This window comes from Anser cygnoides, chromosome 8 (genome assembly GCF_040182565.1).
Source record: "Anser cygnoides isolate HZ-2024a breed goose chromosome 8, Taihu_goose_T2T_genome, whole genome shotgun sequence".
NCBI lineage: Eukaryota > Metazoa > Chordata > Aves > Anseriformes > Anatidae > Anser > Anser cygnoides.
Genome location: NC_089880.1, coordinates 30,839,094 through 30,859,366, shown reverse-complemented (window position 1 = coordinate 30,859,366; position 20,273 = coordinate 30,839,094). Strand labels below are relative to the sequence as shown.

Genomic DNA, 20,273 nt, shown 5'->3' with positions numbered 1-20,273 from the left:
AAGCTTGCACCCTGCACCTGAATCACCCCCTTAGAGGACAGCTACATTCTTTCCCTCTAGTATAGCAAGGTCCCAAAGGGTCAGAGCCCCACTGGATGGAAAGCACCATCATTCCCCAAGCTTCAGCTCATGGGTCAGGTTTTCATCATCTGGGTTTGATTCAGAAATGTGCCTGTTACGCAGGTCCAGCTAAGTGAGTTATGCCTTTTTTTTTTTTCTTGGCAGAGTTCTTACTGCCCCGTCAGGAGGCTTGCTTTTGCTCATATGACTCTTGGTTTACTTTTGTCTGCAGACCGTTTCTGTGACGGAATCCAAAGAGAGTATCCTGGGTGGAGTGCTGAAGGTGCTTCTGCATAGCATGGCCTGCAACCAAAGTGCACTTTATCTCCAACACTGCTTCGCCACACAGAGGGCATTGGTCTCAAAGGTGAATTCTCTGCAGATGCTGTAATATATCCAGAGCATTACTGACGGAGGACAGGGCTGTTTTTTTCTTTTACATTGGTGTCATTTCATCAAACATTTATTGTGTTGTGCAGTACTAATTTTCAGGAAATGGGGTCTAGAGGTGGATAAAACCTGAATGGTTTTTGTGGTTGGTGCCTATATCTTTGCACTTCGCATTTGATGGCTGTGCACAGAGGTGCAGTTCACAAAGGCTGAGTGTGATGTAGGTTCCTGCTGGCAAGCTATAAGTGGGCAGAGGTACTTAGCCAGTAGGCAGCACAAAGAACAGGTGGAATTAAGGATGACTCTCACTTAGAATTGATCTTTATTTTTTTTATTGGGACCACAGTTTAAACAATGTATCTGTTTCTGTAGATACACTGGGAATAGCTCAAAGTTTTAAGCCTGAGTTTTTAGAATTGATGTAAATCAGTCCAAGGGTGGAGCGCAGTGTTTGGGGCGGTATGTAGAATTATTCGTCTTCTTGCGCTGCCAGAGACTCTGCTTTTGTCTAACTGTAAAAGTGAAGTGACTCAAATTAGCACAATTTCCTTCAAACTAGAGGATATTGGACTTCATCTAATGCTGGTGTATGCTCACTGCTGAGGATCGCCGTGGCATTTTTGTACAAGAGTTTGTTTCTGTCTGTCCTGGCAGTAGTTTTCTCATGTGCTGTTTTTCCAGTTCCCTGAGCTGCTGTTTGAAGAAGAGACTGAGCAGTGTGCAGATCTGTGCCTGAGGCTCCTGAGACACTGTAGCAGCAGCATCAGCACAATACGGTCGCACGCGAGCGCCTCGCTTTACCTTTTGATGAGACAAAACTTTGAGATTGGGAATGTGAGTATCCCGCCGCCCTTTGTTAGGTTATTACATGTAAACTGGTTGGGGCTGCTGGGTGGAGCACTGTGTGTCCATGTGAAAGAAAGGCTGTTGGAGAGCTTATCATCTAGACAAGCAGGAAAATGTGTTAGAAATACTGGGATTTCGTTTTTACTCAGATGCTGGTAACCTCTAATTAGATCTTGTTTTGACTAACCCATGTGTGCTTCAAAGTGTCAAGAAAATTCTCAGCCTTAACTCTTCCAGTTGGTGTCTTGCAAGCACCCACGTAGCTGTGTATCACAAAGGGTTCCCCCATGCACACTTTGATTACAGTCCCCTATGCTGAGCAGCAGAGCTGGAGGGACTCACTCCTTCTGCGCCCAGGGACAGGTAGCAGTGAGTTCACAGTAACACCAGGTTTTAGGCTAGATCAACCAAAAAGCAAGTGTCTGGAATGAAGACTGTGTTCATGAGAGGGGTTTGAGCATCATCCTGTTCAGGGTGCTTGAGAGAAGAGGGAGAAGGAGGGAAAAACAAAACTTGAACAACCTTCTCCTGGAAATAAATGAAGCTGTCATCAGATTGTGAAGTTAACAGCACCAGAAATTTAATTTAATCACTACTCTAAGACAGCCCTTTTCACAAAAAAAGTTTTCTTTTTTGCATTAGGTGTGTGTCAGGAGGAGGGTACAGTGACCACAGTACTCACGTTGCAGCAGAGCTTTGCGGTATCTCCAGGTTGTTAAAATACACTAACAATTTCCCTGTTGCAGAACTTTGCCAGAGTGAAAATGCAGGTGACCATGTCCCTCTCATCCCTGGTGGGGACATCCCAGAATTTCAATGAGGAATTTCTGCGACGTTCCCTGAAGACTATTTTGACATATGCGGAAGAAGATCTGGAACTCAGGGAGACAACGTTTCCTGATCAGGTAAAAGAAATACCGCAAGAGAAGCGGCATGTAGTTCATTAGCAGGCTGGTCTTAAACTTCCTGTTCTACAGCTGGAATTTGCATGTATTCCCAGAAGGAGGTACATTTTTTTTAATGACCTGAGTACATAAAACCCAGGTCCTTGATTAATTCTGACAGCAAGGTAAACACACAAAGGTTCAGAGCAACTCTGGCCCCAACATAGCAGTAAGTAGCTTGATTCCCATTGCCAGTTCATTACAGCAGTATATATTTTTTACAGGTCCAAGATCTCGTGTTCAACCTCCATATGATCCTCTCTGACACAGTTAAAATGAAGGAACATCAGGAAGATCCAGAAATGCTGATTGACCTGATGTACAGGTAGAGCTCATAACAATTGCACAGTAGGGACAGTAGATGTCAGTACTCACCTGGTATTTGAAAAAGCTTGGCACCTACAGCACTTCTCTATTTAGAGCATCAAGTGCTGTATTGCTGTGAACCTTGATTATGCGTGTTCTGTTATCAATTATTTTACTTTGAACTTAAACCTTTTTTGTATTGCTTGCCATGACTCACATTTCACTTGAAATCAACACAGCTAATTGCTGTTGGTTTTGGACTGAGATGTTCATTTGAGCCCTTACAGAGCATGGTTTGGAGCAATTAATTACACAGCAGTTCCCAGTCTCAGTGCTCATGGACAGCTATGCACCTGTCTGTTGTTTCACTGTGATATTCTTTGGTTTTGTATGGCATTTGTGGATCTTATTGCAGATAAAGGTATTTTCCATTCCTAAGTAGTTTCTCACAATCTTGTCCTCCACCTGAGCAAAGACATCTTTCCCTGCTTGCATCAGGAAAAACTTAAGAACCTCTCAGGACCTACTTGAACAAAAGGCTGAAAAGTGGTGGTACCTGTGATGGTCTAAATAGGCAAATATATTCCAGAACCGTGCTAAGAATCCAGCCACCAAATTGTGTGGTATCATCTGCACAAATGGTCCTGAAGGCTTCTTAGAAGGCAGAGATTTTGTCATAAGCAACCTGGCAGGTCTGCTCCGACAGTCCCACACCTCTGGCTTGCTACCGATCTCCAAGTGAAATGTGAATTTTGGTTGAGAGTTTCAGCAGTCACCCTTAAAAGCATTTTGCCGTCACTAGGTAGCTCCAGTTACTTGCCCGCCGGTAACTGGCTGAGAAATCTGTGAAGTAGTTTAGGGTAATTTCCATCTACACAGCTTACTATCTCATATATTTCCAGGTAGCCTAGCACTGAGGATGATTGGTATTTAAGCAGAAGCAACTAAATACTAATAGCAAAGGGCTTTTTTTTTGTCTTTTTTCTCTCACGCTTTTTTTTTTTTAAATTAGGATTGCAAAGGGCTATCAGAATTCCCCTGACCTGCGCTTGACCTGGTTGCAGAACATGGCTGGAAAGCACTCAGAGAGGAGCAATCATGCAGAGTCAGCCCAGTGCTTAGTCCACTCTGCAGCCTTGGTGGCTGAATACCTAAGCATGCTTGAAGACCGGAAATACCTCCCTGTAGGGTGTGTTACGTTTCAGGTAGGAGTTGTCCTATTTTTGTATTTTTAGGTTCTGTCATTGCTGCTAAGATAGAGTATCTCCTATTTGCCAGATACTGCTGTGCCTAGATACTCACACTGCACTTACTCGGTTTATTTTGGGGAGAATGCATTACAGCAAGTTCTGAAAATCTTTTTTTTATGCTTAAAGGCTGTCTTGGTTCCACTGAGTAGGCTGAATGAATCCAGTTCTTTTTATTTCTCCATATAAGTTGTCTTTTTTTTACCCTCTGTTTAGTCCAGCCTTTGTAGTGGGTGCAATTGTTCTGAAGTAACTTATGCAGTTGGTTCTTGTGACTACTACCATTAGGCAAGGCACCACTGAGCAGAGCAAACAAGCACATACTGAGCTTTGAGCATGTAGGTGGTCCAGTACAATTAGCTTTAGCATGTGCTGAAACACCCTGCTGGTTTGGTTCAGAAGGAAATGACATAAAATGCTCGTGAAGAATGTTAGTATTTGATTGAAAATCAGCTGGCTTTCAAAGTATTGATCGTTATTTAAATTGAGTTAAATATTTTATCTACATTATTTCTCCTTAGAACATATCTTCTAATGTTTTGGAAGAGTCAGCAGTTTCTGATGATGTTGTATCACCAGATGAAGAAGGTATCTGTTCTGGAAAGTATTTTACAGAAGCTGGTCTGGTGGGATTGCTGGAACAGGCTGCAGCATCTTTCTCCATGGTAGACGACTTTAATTTCTTTATCTGTCTCCTTCAGCAATCTTATGTTGCTGGGCAATATACTGGAAAATGTTTTCTCTATGAGGCTGTATAGCTCTATTGTAGCTGTTTAATTCGCATGGAGCATTGGGAGTTTTGGCTGTTCAAGACAGCTCAGTTTGCCCTCTCAAGTAAACTGCAGTGAACGGAGTCTGGAACCAAAGAGGGCTTTGTGTGCTTCCAGCATCTCTCACTTCAGCACTGCCCATTTTGGAGTTCACAATAGGAGAGAAAGGCCATACTGTTTCTCCGTCTATTCGAAGAGAGTGGGTTGAGAGCTTTGTGTGAGCAGTGTTAATGAGCTAGTGGTAGTGTATCCATCTGAAACGAATGAAAGCAAGTGAGTTATTTCCCACAGCACAATATCAAATATTCAGTGGGTTTAAGTACAAGCAGCTATAACTCCAGAGCAAAGACTCAGAACTGATGTTGTGGGCAGGCTAAGTTTTATGACGCAGTGTCTCTTTTTTATGAGTCACCTCCGCTAGAGACATCCTAACAAAACTTCACAAAGCCCATTTCATGGAGTGCCAAAAGTGGATGTAGAAGTCCCTTAGGTTAAAGATGCACTAAACAGAATGAGCTGTATTGTGCACTTAAGCTTCCATATTCAATTCCCATAGATGTGGTTAGAATCCTATTTAGCTTGTGCTCTTGTGTGTATATCCAACCAAAATAACCCGATTTTATTTCTTTCAATAATCTCATTTACTAGTAGCAATATGTAATGCAGTAGACTTAATTCCTAAGGTAACTGGGGATTTTATTCCATGTATGTATGGATATATTTTAAGAAAAGGTACTGATTACATCACAGTGCCTTTTGGTATGCAAGTCACCTTTACAATCTTGCAATGTAAATGCTGGGAGTATGTTTCACTCTTGCTGTTGAATTGCTGGAGGAATCTGATGGACGTTATTTTTGTAGGCTGGCATGTATGAAGCAGTTAATGAGGTTTACAAAGTCCTTATTCCTATTCATGAAGCTAACAGAGATGCCAAGAAGCTATCTACTATTCATGGTAAACTCCAAGAGGCATTCAGCAAGATTGTTCACCAGGTAATGATTTGAACTTTCCACTGTAATGTGAATTGCAAAGAAATTTCAAATGCTTAGTTCAAATAAAAACTACCTATCAAGGAAAAAACATTTTAATCAGATTACACAAGAATTGTCAAATGGTGATCCACAGTAAATACAAGGGATTTTTCTCCCTCTGTACATTTAACTTGAGAAATGTGAGAGAACATCAAATACCTAGTTTTATTGTAACTTCAGAAATATCCAAGAGTTAAAAATTCCGATTATCTGTCAGTTTATCCTTTCAGATATTATTTTAAAATGTGTTTTGCATGCTGTATTTCTGGAAAAAAATAATTTTAAGAAAATTGTATTTTACCTTTAGCCTGGTAGGTAACACTGAGAAATGTTGGGTTTTTACCTGTCTGTTCAAATGGTGACTAAGCTGCTGAAGGAACCTTTCTAAAGTTAGACAGTACAAAACCCACCAACTTAAGTGCTGAGTATTTGATGAGAGATGTCAGACGTTATTAACTCGCACAAAGCTCAACAGACCTCAGCTAAGCAGGAGATGAGAGCACATGGCAACTTTCTAGAAGCACGTGTTACCTTCTAGGAGAGGCCTGTTGGGTGCATGCCTTTCTTGCAGGCGGGCAAGTGCTCAGCAGACCCTCCTCCAGGACATGCCAGTGCGACTCTGAGTCCCCCACCCCAACCAGCTTTCTGGTTGTGAACTGCTGGGTCATTGTTGTCTGTTGGTGTGGTTACCCTTATGCTAACATCAGCTCCTCAATAGGTGAAGATCAATGCATCAATTCCGTAGAATCCACCAGGTCTACAGCAGCTGAGTGTCTGGTTGTTTTCTGCATGTTCTGACATTGCCGGATTTGTAAGGTTAAATGAACCAATGAAGGACAATCATTGAGTGTCATTCTGGGCCAGAAGAGGTTGTTTTGTTGCATGATGTCTTTAAATGAAACCATTTCAGGTTTACAATACCTTATATTGATGGTCATGTTTTGGCCTTTGAAACTTTTTTTTTGGTTTCTGTGACATGCGCTTTTTACTTTTTATTACACAGAGTACTGGCTGGGAGGTAGGTAACTCCATTTTAGTTAGTAAAGAACACTAATAGATTTATCAGATGACTCACGCCAATGCTTGCCCACATGTGCTAGTTGTGGGTATTTCTGTTGCTGTCTGCTGTTAAAACTGAATTCATTAACCAAAGAAATACCAATAAACCAATTGTGGTTGTAGTAGGAAATTCTTCATAAGAAGCTGTAGGTAGTGCATGGATGCTGATGTGTTCCACTAATGAGGTTCTTTGGTGAATGAGCCACTGTATCATCACTAGTTTGTTTTTATAATTCGTTTATATTTCTTTTCATCAGCATTGACACAGAATATCATCCCTTCATACCATATTTTCACCCCACCCACAGGGGTCGATTTAAGCAATAATGCTCAGAGGTACTAAAAAACAAAACTGGTTTATTGCATGTGCAAATCGTATCCCAGACAATAGGCTCCTTCATTCTATTCATTTAAGAACAATCAATTTGTTATGTAGCTTTTTTCTGGCAGTAAAATAGCTTGGTTGTGTTAACTGGAGTCAGTTTTGCTGCTTTCATTTTTGTAGAGGCTATTTGTTCACATTTCTACAACATACACCATGAGAACCACACGTTGGATTAAAAATATAAGCAAAGCAGTCATCTTTGTCTGAAGTTGCACCCCGCACAGCGAGTCTGGTAAATCAGGCCCTAGTCCAGTTGACACAGTTGGTACATGAGTGTTGAGAAGTCCTAGGAGATATTTTGAACGTTTTGTGAATATGATGATACATTATTTGCAGAGACTTCAGCTGCCCAGTTAATCTCTTATTTTCTGCAAATCGGGCGACTCAGTAGGAGCCATCTCACTCCACGCTTCCAACACGGGAGAGCATTTAAGACCACACTTCCTGAACTGGGGCCAAGATCAAAGTTCTGTTGCATTGTGTGACATAAATCATTTGGGCTGATGATGTCCGAATGACAGTTGTTGAATTTTGGCCTAGCAGTAGCTTAAATTAACCCCCAACACTTAAGGGCTGGTCCTGTAAATCGTTTGCTTATTCCTGTGAGAGGTCCCAGCAAGTGAAGTGACACAGCAAACCGCAGTACGTGTCGTAGGAATGGAAATGATACACGTTCAATACCCGACGAACGTGGAGGCCTGTGAGCATCTTTTTTGATTAGTCTGCCCCTAAATCGACCCCTGAAGAAAATCCTGTCATTGGTTATGATTCTAACATCACTCAGTCATGTTTTATTGCATGGTAAAAGACACCCATGGTTTATGTTCTCGTCTGTCATCGTGCTCTTTCATTGCCACACTTCTGATCTTTGTGCTTTGTAGCTTCCAGATTTGTTGCATGTGTTTTCCTTTTCCCTTATTTTTAAATACCTTAATTGATGCTCACCCTTTTTTTTTGTTTTAAAATTTATTTGCTGCCAATTTGCTGCTTGTTTGTTTTTTGGAATTTCCCTAATTAAATACTTTCTGTTTTCTCCTCTATCGCCCTGGTTGCTGACCCTCCTCCCCACTCTTACTATTGTCTGTTGTGGTAAGTTCCTACTTGTGGAATTTTTTTTTTTTTGCTTTCTTTTTTTCCCCCCCTTTTTGTTTTTTGTTTTACTCTGTGAAAATCCCAATTTAATTTTACCAACAAGCTATGCCAACAGCAGGATTCACCCCTTGTGTCACGGGAAAAGCAGTATTGCCAACTACAAGCCCATGTCCTGAGTCTGACACCAATGCAATTCTGAGACCTGCTTCACAATACCAAGTGGTGGGTTTTTGTTTAATAAATGTTGAATTCTTTTTGTTTACTTCATAATTAGGGAAATTCTGAGGTAAAAGCTTTTCATGCTTTGCCATGAGAATTCAAAAATGTGTATTTTTAAAATATGCACAGTGAGGTTGCCTTCAATTGCAGGACTCCAGGAGTGGTATTAAAAAAAATAAAAATCGATATTGAAAGATTTGCAATAGTTGGCAACACTGCAAAGGACCTTGGGTTAAAATTGAGCAAGCAAATATAATACTTGGTTTGGTGCAGGTGGCTGGATGGTGCATTCTGCACAGTGTGTGTGAAGGAAGGGGTTGCTTTCCTTCATACATACTTGAGGCTGGTTCTGCCACCTGGCAACTGCTGTTGTGGTGGTCTTGGTGGAGAAAGCAGATGATAACTCTTGGGTCTGATTTTCCAAATTTTGTTGGCAAAGCTTCTCGTGTGTATGCAAGAGATAACTCTAAAACTTTATTCCCAGCAATTTTGAAAGGTATTTACCATGCATAATAACAAATCATGAACCTTCATATATCATGGTGGCTGTTATGTGCTCTGCCAGTTCTGTAATGGCTATTCAGTGTTCACCTTCATTCTCTTCTCCTCCCAAAGACCTATTATTTTTCAAAAAAAAATAATAGGAGATAAAATGCTTTTAATATTTTCTCCCTCATATCTGCATTTTTAGCTCTTTTCAGAAACAAGACCATGGAGTATATTTAAGTGACCAGTTTTGATTTCAGTACTGTGATTACAGAGACTAATTGGCTAAATTTCAAAGACAAGCTGCTGGTGAGGATTGCAGAGCCATCCCATCCCTAACTCCAGGCAAGAAGTGGAGCTCCCCTCACCTCAGGCAGCTCCCAGCTCCTGAATGTGTCTGCGAGGCAGGGATAGCCTGTGGGCCTTCGCTCACCCTGAGGAGTGTGTTCCAGGTGCAGATCCCCAGGCACGGCCACAGACTGGGAAATTACCTGCGGGAAGGAAGCAGGGAAAGGAGTTAGCCAGGCCAACCCTGCCTGCTCTGGGCAGGATTGAGCAGCAGAAAGCTGCCAGGTGAGGAGAGCAGAAGTCATGGTGTTGGCCCAGGGCTGCTTGGTTTCTCCCCAGGCACCTGACGTTCACGCTGGAGGCATTTCTCCTCTGTACCTCCCACCACAGACCCTTCTTTAGCTCGAAAGACACTCTCACAGAGCCTCAGGGAGTGGAAAGGGTTTGATGGTTTAGCTTGCTGGGAGCGGTCACTGCTCAGCTCACGTACATTTAATGGCTGACGGATCATGGCTCGGTGGGGAGATGATTCTGTCACATCAGGAGCTAACCAGGGCTCCTCACTGCTGGCTTTTCTCCCTGGCATGCTTATGATACCTGAATGTCAGCAAATGGGTTGAGAAGGAAAAGCCAGTACAGCTGGTGTTAATGGTGATGAAACACGTACGTGTACTGGGATCTGGATCTCACCAGGCTTCCCAGCTGCTCCTGGGACAAGGCCACGTTACTCTTATTTTATGCATTTAGTACCATTTTAGTACCAGAACTCCTTACTGATGTTGATAATAGCATTTTCCTCCCCCCTCATTGTTATTTTTACAGCAACACAAATGTACACTGGCTGTAACAAAACGTTGTGTGTGCAAAAGTCCATGTGGCCGATACCTCGTAGGAAGTGGGTTCTGCAAATGCTTCATAACCTGGAAGATCACAATCTTCTGCCTTACAGCATTGAGATTGAATTGTAAAAAGTAGCAACAGGGAGGGATTTTAGCATAATATTGTCCAAAAATGTGGCTTTGGAAAGGTAGTGCTAAGTAAATGAAGGGTTCAGAAGGCTGGTCATTGCCGTGCGGGTCTGGAGGCAGGGCACTGAAGAATAATGAAAATATAATGAAGAATAATGAAAAATAACAGTGTGTCCTTCAGGCCAGTGGCTTACTATGATTTTTCCAGTTTCTGGAGTTTTCCTGAGATTTTTTTTTTATTTTTGGTTTGGTTTATTTGCCCTTTTTGCCTTCTGTAGATCATGTTCACCATCAACACAAGAGCTCAGTGTTGCCATAGCAAAATACCAAATAAAAATCATACACAGCAGCCAGGACACGTGTAGGTGCTGTTTTGAACCTAACACTAACCCCAAGCCAGGAGCAGTGAGCACTATGCTCTCTTTGTCACGAGAGTAAAGGTGAACATTTCAGAGTTTTCTCGCTGAAAGGCATTTCTGGTTTGTGCATGCGGAGTGACCTGTTTAACCAAAGCAGAGGTGTGGTTTAATTTTAAAGCATTTTTCCTCTTTCTCTTAATCGGATTTTTCTTTGTTACTTTCCAGCACAAATCTTTCTGTTTCTCTTCTTTTGTTGCATTTCTGGGCCAAACTCACCACTGGCTCAAAAGGAAGCAGGTACATGACGCAGTGAATTGCATCTGCTTTCAGCAGCAGTGACTTTGGCCCTCCGTTTTAGAAATTAGTTCCTAGACAAGATTGTAACACCTTCGGTCGACGTGCTGCCCAAACAGTACCTGGTGTGCGTGTGTGAGTGAGCTGGGCGCTGACATCGGCCCAATCCTGCAATGACTTGAGCACGGATCACGGGGGCTCGGTGCGGGTGATTGCCAGGGGTGTTTGTGTGCAGCATCCTCCCTGCATGCTGCAGGCAGTCAGCGGCTACGGACCAGGGTAAGGGGCCTCTGCAGAGGCTGGAGAGCCTGAAATAATGACCCAAGCAAAGGAACTCGCCTTCGTTCCTCAGAGATGTCCAACAGCTCCAGGTTCCTCCTGGGGTAGGAAAAGTCATTGCAGGGTTGGGATGATGGTCATAACCGATCCATAAATCTCACGTTAGTTCATAATTTCATCGTGGCGTTTGCTGCTAAATGCATTCATGCTGAGTTCCAGGTGTGTTTTTCTTTTCTTTCTTCCTTTCTGTTTTTCTTTTTTTTTTTTTAAATTTCGTTTTGGTTTTGCATAAAATCCGGAGCTCGTCTGCAGCCATACTTGGGGTGTGCTTGTCTCCACATTGAAATAACCTTTTGTTTCTCCAAACCTAGGATGGAAAGAGGATGTTTGGCACCTACTTCCGCGTTGGTTTTTATGGAACTAAGTTTGGAGACCTGGATGAACAAGAGTTTGTTTACAAGGAGCCGGCGATAACAAAGTTGGCTGAGATTTCCCATAGGCTGGAGGTGAGATGTTTGTGGCTGACCTCAAATTCTGTCTGTGAATTGCACTTTTACTGTTTTCCATCAGTCATTTAAGAGCTGTGTTCCCAAAGCACAGGACCACCAGGTTTCTTACCTCCACATCATGTTTCTCTGCTCCTAAAGACTGTGCCCTTGAAGGAATCTGAATTTCAGAGCCCCCAAAACTGGGGTATCTCAGGTCTCTGAAGTTTGTTTCAGCCATGAACACGCAAAGGCAACTCTGATGAATCTAAATGGAGCTTGGGTGTGTTTCCAGGCACCACCCAGGGATCATCTGTCTGTACTGTGTGGTTGTTAGTCTGGTTCGGTGCCAACCTACGTGTGCCTAGCCAATGTCTTGGGTCAGAGACTTCCCGGCAGCACTGTGCACAGATGAGGCCATCCCCTTTGGAAGATGCAGAGAGTTCAGCAGCACCGCTCAGGGCTGTGCCATGCAACGTGTTCCTCAGACCCGGCCCTGTGTTATTTGCTAGACTAGCTCTGACGTCCTGTTGTTGCTCACAGCTCAGTTGCTCTCACGTGGCACTGAGAGCAGCGATGTTATTTGAGGTCTGAGCACATGAAACTGAGCTCAGATCTGGCCGTTCATCCAGGCCAGCAAAGCCACGCTGTGATGTGGCACCTGATTTCCACGCAGATCCTGTATTGACCCCGGTTTTCAGTTGAGCTCCCAGACACACAGCCAGCTCAGAGGCTTGTTAAAAGCCATGCAGTGTGTGTGTGCAGTTGGAAGGCTCCCGAGTTCTCCTGGCTTCCAGGGCGTTGGGCTTGTTTTTTTCCTGTTGCCCCTGGAATGTGATTGATTTAATTCCCCTAGGTTCAGCAGATCCCATTCAGCCCTGGCACAGCTTCTGTTGAAGGCATTTTGGGCTTCACCTCTCCTGAATGTGCCTTTGTCTCCCCAGCCTCCATCTTTGATGACCACATTTGATGTTCTCTTTCAATGTATTTGCTCTCGATTGTAGGGTTTTTATGGAGAACGGTTTGGCGAAGATGTGCTTGAAGTGATTAAGGACTCAAACCCTGTGGACAAATGTAAACTAGATCCTAACAAGGTAAGAATACAAGCAGAGATGTAGCAGTATAACTGGTCCTGAATGTACAAAAATGTAACGGGCCCAATCCTGCCCAGACTTCCACCAAGTAGGCAATGGAATACACTTAGAGAGCTAGAGAGCATCTCGTAGCTGCTCGGGGACAGAGTTGGGGAAAATCATCCCAGCAAAGGAGTGCAGGATTAGCCGTTTCCTTTGGGAAGGTGGGAAGGGAAGGTTAAGAGACAAAGGGACAGCACAGACTCAGGCTGCATTCGCCTTTCTCTGTAATCTCTGCTAAATGCAAGGAAGGAAGGGAGTTTTCCATTCAATGGCCTCTGGCTTTTTTGCAGCTGTAGCATTTTGTCATTCTTGTGCTATGTCCTTTAAGCATAGCAAAAATAACAGGAACATGCCTAGGAAACAAGCTTTCAGTTTAGGGAAAAGCATTATCTGCAAAGAAAAGAAGGAAACACTTGAGGGGAGAGGGGCAGTGTGCTGTATCTAGTCCAGAAAGTGCTGAGCTGCTACCAGGCACCCCTATTCACCATCAACATAATGTGTGATTTTTCGGAGTAAAGACAAAGAACAGTCCTAGTTCTTCAGAGGAAGGAGTTAAAGCCAGCTGGGTTATTGCGCTACTAGAAAGGAAGGAGCAGAAATCATCTCATCTGTGTGGCCTCCTGAGGCACTGTACTTGACTGCGCACACCTGGGTTCCTTCCTGCAGGCCTACATCCAGATAACCTATGTGGAGCCTTACTTTGACACGTACGAGATGAAGGACAGAATAACTTACTTTGACAAAAACTACAACTTGCGGCGTTTCATGTACTGCACGCCCTTCACGCTGGACGGCCGAGCTCATGGGGATCTACACGAGCAGTTCAAGCGCAAAACAATCCTGACGACGTCCCACGCCTTCCCGTACATTAAGACCAGGATAAACGTCATCCACAAAGAGGAGGTGAGGCTCGCGCTCTCTGCACGGCAGACGTCCCCAGGGGTTTCCTCAGTCTGAAGGGAAATATTATACAAGATTAAGGGAAGTGGATGTTGCTGAAACTCTTGCATAATGTACCCTTGGACATTTAGATTAACACCACGGCCACATATCTTCACACTGTCACACGAATGCAGGTGCACCCTCTGGCCGTCATTAGCCTACCTTTCCCTTCTCTGCTGAAGATGCATAAATTTCACACAGGGTAAGAGCAGGCAGTGCTGTCCTGAGCTACTCTGGCCGTTCACTTCAAGGACTAGTGTCGCATCCTTTCATTTTGATTTTAAGACTGGCTCATTCCTACTGAACTGCTTCCTGTTCCTATTCAACTTAAACCAAACTCGGACCAACGTACAGATGCAGCATGTCCTACTGCCTCTTTCACCAGTGTATGCAGACACAATTAAAAATTCATTTCCGTGCAAGGTGGGGAACATGCAGGTGTTTGGGCACTGACACAGTACTGTAGCCCCGGGTATTTGGTAGAGCACTAAGGGACACTGCAGCCTGCCCTCTCAGGAGCAATCTCAGAAAGTTTTTGAGTACTCAGGTGTAGAAACACATTTAAAAATCAAACTTTTTCTGGATGTTCCTAAATTAAGATTGAGAGGATGCTGTTTCTAGAGTGCTTCTCTCCAGGATACCTGTCCTGTTCGTGTCCTCTACCACGTCAGTGTGCCATCCCAAAGCATTTCTGAACGTCTGTCTGCCTGACAGTCTCAGCCGTAACAAGCATCCCGTATTTTGTCTGCTTGCCTAGATCATTTTGACGCCTATTGAAGTTGCCATAGAGGACATGCAGAAGAAAACACAGGAATTAGCTTTCGCAACTCACCAAGACCCCGCAGACCCAAAGATGCTGCAGATGGTGCTACAAGGATCAGTAGGTACCACAGTAAATCAGGTGAGAATCCTTTTTGAGTTGGAGACGCTGGGGTGGTGCGTATCACTCGGTTCAGAGGATGGGCAGCATTGGGCCTTATTTCTAAATTACCTTGTGTGGGTTTTTTCCCATTCAGTCTGTGGGATGTGTTTAAGGTTACTGGTGGGTCTAGACCAGCTGTTCTCAGCAACTTTACAATTTGAGTAAGAGTCCTGAAAACACAGTTAGACCTGGAAAATGCCTGAGTAGAGAGAGCCCTTCTCCCTCAGTTATCTGCTGGCACCCTCAGACATTTCTGCTTGCTTCTCCTTCGTTTCAAAAATAAAAAATAAAAAGGAAGTTTTATTGCTTTACCTTCAGTTAGCCAGGCCGTGGTGGGTGGAACTAAGATCGTGTCCTGCTGTGGTTTTTGAACAAAGTGGAAAGCAAAGCTGGAGTGGAGAAATATTGAGGAAAAGCTGAGGGAATGTGAGCAGACCTCTATTAATACACAAGCTGGAAAAAACGGGGCTGGAGTTTCAAGTTCTGGGTTTGAGTTCACAGTGCTGGCAAAGGCTTCCCTAGTTCCATCTGCATTGTTTAAACTTTTTCTTAGTTGTCAGTTGAGCAAACTTTGTCAAGAATCATTGTAAGAGAAAACAAATGTAGAATCTGTGTACTTTCTCACACTGTTTTCCAAAAGCAGAGTTTTATTTAAAAAATGCCTAAAAGACATACAGTGGTCATGATATTTGGTGATTTATGCCAGATTTAGCAGCTGCAATTCTTTAAGAAGCATTCTGTGAGGAAATGTTGCATTTTATGAATGTGTCTACATGCAAGAATTTTCTCCAGTGAGTGGATGTGACAGACGGTTCTTAGAAATGTACTTTTTGTTTTTACTCCTAAAGGGACCATTAGAAGTTGCACAAGTTTTCTTGTCTGAAATACCCAATGATCCAAAGCTCTTCAGACACCATAACAAACTACGTCTCTGTTTCAAAGACTTCACAAAAAGGTATGGAGTATTGTCTTCAAACTGCCTGCCAGACGCATTTATTGCTACCACATCAGACAGGAGCACGTACAATAACACAGGGGCTATCCAGAGAGAGGAGTATTCACGTTGTAACTTCATCTGTTCAGTTTTGATACGCAGCTGTATTCCTCAGCTGCCCTCTCGGTTCCCTGTGGTACTGCTGGTCCATGACTTCAGCCAGATCAAGTGCTGGAGTCATTTGGCTTTGCTGTTTATCAGGAAGGAATTAGTGATCGCAGCTCAGTTGTGAACAAGTGTTCCTGGTTCAGGAAACAGCTAGACACATTGGCACAAATGAACTCACAGGTTGGCAGGGTCAGGCGAAACAGTTGAGCTGGCCAGGAGTTTTAATTTCCTCCTGAAGTGAATTTCTCCAAACGGAGTGGAAGCATGCTGGCAGAATTCTCTCAAGAAACTGCGCTGGCTGCTGTACTTTCCTCTTGAGTAATGCAAACCACAGCCTCAATCCAGCATCTTTTGTAAGCACCAGGGAATAATAATAAAAAAAAATGAAATAAAAATGTTCCAAGCAAACAGATCCAGTGGCAATGTAGTTTTTCCATATGTGACGAATGGTGTTGATGATACAACTCTTTTCGAACCCTTTGTTTAAACTACATCTTTCCAAGTAGAAGAGTTCCTGATGAACATTTCATAGTCTGCTTTTTATTAATCTTTGCTGGTGAGAGCAGTTGGTCTGTCAGTCTTTAAATCTGCTTGAACTAGAAGTAGCTATGTACAGATAACTTTTCATTTCTCTTCAGCAAGGATAAATGTAATTGGAGAGTGAAACTAAAATTTAAAAAGTTGCCACTCTGGAACTGAAATGGAAATAAGAAACGTGACACCCTCTCCTTTCCCCATGGAGAACAACTGGTTTAGCTGAGTCTTTATTACCCAAAAGACAAGATAGAAAAGGATATTGTGTGTCATCCCAGAGGAGGAGAAGGAAAGCTTTTGTGCTATTAAATTAACAAGTCTCTAGCTAGCATGTCCTTTTTTACATGCCCAAGTTTCACAGGCTTTTGTTTTCTAGATGTGAAGATGCTCTGCGCAAGAACAAGAGCTTGATCGGTCCAGATCAAAAGGAGTATCAGCGAGAACTTGAAAGGAATTACCACCGGTTAAAGGAAGCTCTCCAACCCTTGATAAACAGAAAGATCCCACAGTTGTATAAGGCAGTGTTGCCAGTCACATGCCACAGGTGGATATTTGATTTTACTCTTTCAGCAGAGATAAGGAGGGTATAAAACCGGGCTGTCTGATCTTCCTGGTGAACCTGTGAAATCTCTTTGTTTTTAATCCTGTCTCTCTTCTGGCTGAGTCCTTCCCTCTTCCCTTCTTTCCTGAGCTCAGAACACATCCCCATCCCAGCTGTTATGGTAGGTGGTGTTTGTCATCGTCCATTTTGTTTCTGATCTATGAGATTTTTTTTTGTGTGTGTGCTGCTTCTGTTGAGATTCAAAGCCACCTTCAGCAGGGTGGGACTTTGACACTTGGGCATTCCCAGTGGAACTGGGCTGAGGAGCTCCAGGAGCAGGTAGCATGACGTAAATGGAAAAACTGTTTGTGTTTCACATTCTGGAAGACTGGTTAGCTGAGTCAGGGCTTTTTGTTCCTCTGCAATGAGACTGAACATAAAAACCCCACCGGGAGTGTGTGAAGTGGCTCGGAGCCCTTAGCACTGTTACCTGCTAGCACCAGCTGTGGCTGAGCAGGGGACTTTGGGTTCAACTTCTAACAAAATTCTGGCTCCATGAATAGGGCAGAAGTACTTTTCAGCAGGTACTCTGCACATGATCTTTGGCTTTCCGCTACTGAAAAATACCCTGCCGTCTCCTCTTTTAGCAAGGTAGGCTAAAGCAATCCAGCAAGACTGCCCTGGCATCGTGGTCTAAAACCAATGGGTGTCGTGGGTTGTGTTTTGGTGAGGTTTTGTTGGAAGCACTGTGTTAGCACTGAGCAAGACAGTGACAGTACTTTTAGTGACAGATCCCTTAGAATATTTGTGTGCATGTGGACTTCAGCTCGTGTACACACAGTTGGCTTAGGAGAATACAACCCTGGTTTTGAACTTGTCCTCGTGCAGGTGTTGTTCAGAGAAAAAGAGCAACAGGGAATATCAAAAATGTATTTTTTCTGAATTTCTCTTTTCACATTGTAAACACAGCAAGACTTGTTACTAGATGAAGAAGGAAATGAGTGTTCCCAGCTTGCACTGAAATGCTCAGCAGTGTTTCTGTAGCTGGATTTGATGTGTTTCTCTGTATGATATATGTTACAGAAAGGTGGCCTTTCTCATTACCCAAGTTCCTGACTTTTTAAATGCTCCCCAGATCACGTACCAGTTGCTAGCTGTTCTCAGCTGCAGTCAGTTTTCACGTGCTATTCCAAGCAAATCCCACTTAGATGTTTATTTGAAGGACTTCACTAAGATTTAAGTAGTGCAGATGGTTTGTGCTGCTTCTTTGCATACACTTGAATTCAATTTTCTGTCAGCTTTTCCTGTTGGTAACCATTGAGCAGTTGAATGATCCCAGATACAGGCCCCTAACAAATTCACTTGCAGAAGCAATGAATTCATGTCAGTGGACTTAACTTTTGTAGTAACCAGCTGTAGAAAATACTGGGAATTATCTAAAGAATCATTCATATTCAGACACTTCTTATTTCATCGTGGGAAATACGAGCTCATCATTGTATTTTCTCTCCCTCAGAGACTCCTTCAGCAGGATGAGCCTTCGCAAAATGGATATCTAAACGAGTTAAAAACCAAAATTAAAAAAGCACTTAAAATTAAGGTTTTGAAAAGAGAGAGCCTTGCTATCAGCGCTGGGAATCAAAGAAGTTTTATTGTGAAATAAAACTTGGACTTCATCCTGGACATCCCACACACCTCTTCCTCCATCAAAGTGTTCAGTGGCCAAAAAAATCATTTTGAATTGTCAAATGTAGACTTATCGATGTTTGAAAAAAATCATGAAAGTGGTATCCAGAGTATTGGTGATAAGCTGTAAACTTACCTGTTTTTTAAGGCATTTTTATGACTCAAAGGTACACTAAACGCATTTACCTTATTTATAGCATTACCTAATGTTAAATTTATTTACTTTTAGTTCATATATTTAATTTATATTAGGACCATACGCAAATGCATTTTTGAAGTTTTTAATGTAGTGATGATGGTTATTTTGATGGTACTATTAAATATGTGAATGTTTACACTTTAATTCCTGTGCATTGGACTTCAGAGCTTGCCATCCTTGGGAAAAAGTTTCAGAGTAAGGTAAGTCTTAACATTAATGCTTCGTAACCAAGTGGTAATTTTTTTATTTTTTTACTCTTCCTATCCTTTCTCCTTTGTAACTCTGAATACAAATTGCTGCAAAGAAGAATAATTCTGTCTGTCACCGTCAGAAGAACTAAGGCATGACTTGTAACCACTTCATCTCTGTCAGTACCAGTGAAGGCGAGTTTCAGCATGAGTATTGTGTGGTAAATGGTTGTTTCCACCAGCTAGGGAGTCCAGGCATAGCCCAGTTACCTCATCGTACTTTAAACATACAGTTCATTTTAGCAGCTTACATCTAGGCTGCTTCTTCTGTCCCTCTTTCAATTTAAAAACTAATTCATGCAGGATGGAAGGTGGGGAAAGAAGGACAAAAATGATAAAATAAGAGTTAACAGAGTTAACAGAGGCATTCCTCACATTGTTATTTATGTGAAGCAAAAGAAATCTGTTCTAAGGCAGTTGTTTTGGTGGCTAACACAGCACTTCAAGGAAACATCAGAATTGGAGCTGACTGCATTACTCCTAAATCTAGTCCTTCGTCTTTTCCTCTGTAGTGAACAAGGTCGCTTGGAAAAAGGGTACGTGATTAAACACAAGCTTACTCACTCTACATGAATACCTAAATATACATACATAAACATGTATTTATGTATATATAGGTTAAAAAAAATAGATAAAAGTACTTCTATAAGTATATATGTAAACATACAAGAAAATATATATATGCTTTTTAGCCAGGAGCCTTTAAGGTTGCAATCACATTGCACATCACCAGTTCCAAATTGTAAGAGTTTGACCTTTCAAACCTAAATAGCTTTTATGTTGACTCTGGCCGTGCCCATCCCCAAGGTGCTGGGTGCTGTTTCTTTGGGTCCCCCCCTTTCTGTTTTAGCTCCTGTAGCGGCAGCAAGCACCCACCTTTCTGCCGCAGCAGCGAGGTCCTTCTTTGTTCTTGTCGCACTTATTATTATTTCTGGCTGCCCGTCACACACAGTGCAGAGCAGTCACACTCTTGCTCCTGAGCAGGGCTGGAAGGGCACCGGGCCTTGGAGCCCCAGCGGGGCAGGGGCTGAGGCTCTGCAGCCTGCTGTGGGTGCCAGGAGGAAGGGGAAGCAGCACAGATGATTCTCGTTTTCTCCCATACTCTTTTTTTTTTTCCCAACAGCTGCGTAGTGGTGGTGCTCTTCTCAGCTTACGGGTCTTTGAGTGTTTCCCTTGATCACGTCATCCTGAACTAGTTCTGTGTTACGGGTTGTAACACCAAAAGGTCAGCATGGAAGTTCCTACGTGAAAAAAAAAAACGATTCCTCTAACTTAATCCTTTTTTTTTTCCTACCCTCATTTCAAAACCTCATTGCTAAGTATGGAGCTAAGAAGGTGTTGAAGGTAGCAGGGGAGTTGGGGACTCTCACAATGGAAGATATTAGGGAGGAAGGGGTAACTTTGCAAGAGATTGATAGGAATATTTACAAACCGATGGGGAGGGAGGGTAGAAT

At 42.8% G+C, this 20,273-nt stretch overlaps 1 protein-coding gene across 16 annotated transcripts in view; it reads left to right on the top strand.

Annotated features, from left to right (window-relative positions):
- DOCK7 (dedicator of cytokinesis 7) overlaps positions 1-18,715 on the top strand; it is a 98,706-nt gene extending 79,991 nt beyond the window's left edge. For 5 of the 16 annotated variants that reach the window (XM_048062222.2, XM_048062216.2, XM_048062221.2 and 2 more), the window contains 15 exons: positions 293-427; positions 1,132-1,284; positions 2,043-2,201; positions 2,465-2,565; positions 3,559-3,751; positions 4,315-4,458; positions 5,425-5,556; positions 6,599-6,613; positions 11,405-11,530; positions 12,514-12,603; positions 13,312-13,548; positions 14,345-14,488; positions 15,358-15,464; positions 16,522-16,689; positions 18,203-18,715. In XM_048062222.2, the coding sequence (XP_047918179.1) occupies positions 293-427; positions 1,132-1,284; positions 2,043-2,201; positions 2,465-2,565; positions 3,559-3,751; positions 4,315-4,458; positions 5,425-5,556; positions 6,599-6,613; positions 11,405-11,530; positions 12,514-12,603; positions 13,312-13,548; positions 14,345-14,488; positions 15,358-15,464; positions 16,522-16,689; positions 18,203-18,245 (1,947 nt within the window). In that variant the 3' untranslated portion in view covers positions 18,246-18,715. Of the gene's footprint in view, positions 1-292; positions 428-1,131; positions 1,285-2,042; positions 2,202-2,464; positions 2,566-3,558; positions 3,752-4,314; positions 4,459-5,424; positions 5,557-6,598; positions 6,614-8,133; positions 10,749-11,395; positions 11,531-12,513; positions 12,604-13,311; positions 13,549-14,344; positions 14,489-15,357; positions 15,465-16,521; positions 16,690-18,202 lie in introns of those variants that run through there. The other 11 variants (XM_048062219.2, XM_048062215.2, XM_048062214.2 and 8 more) reach the window with 4 other exon arrangements.
- The last annotated feature ends 1,558 nt before the right edge of the window (positions 18,716-20,273 follow it).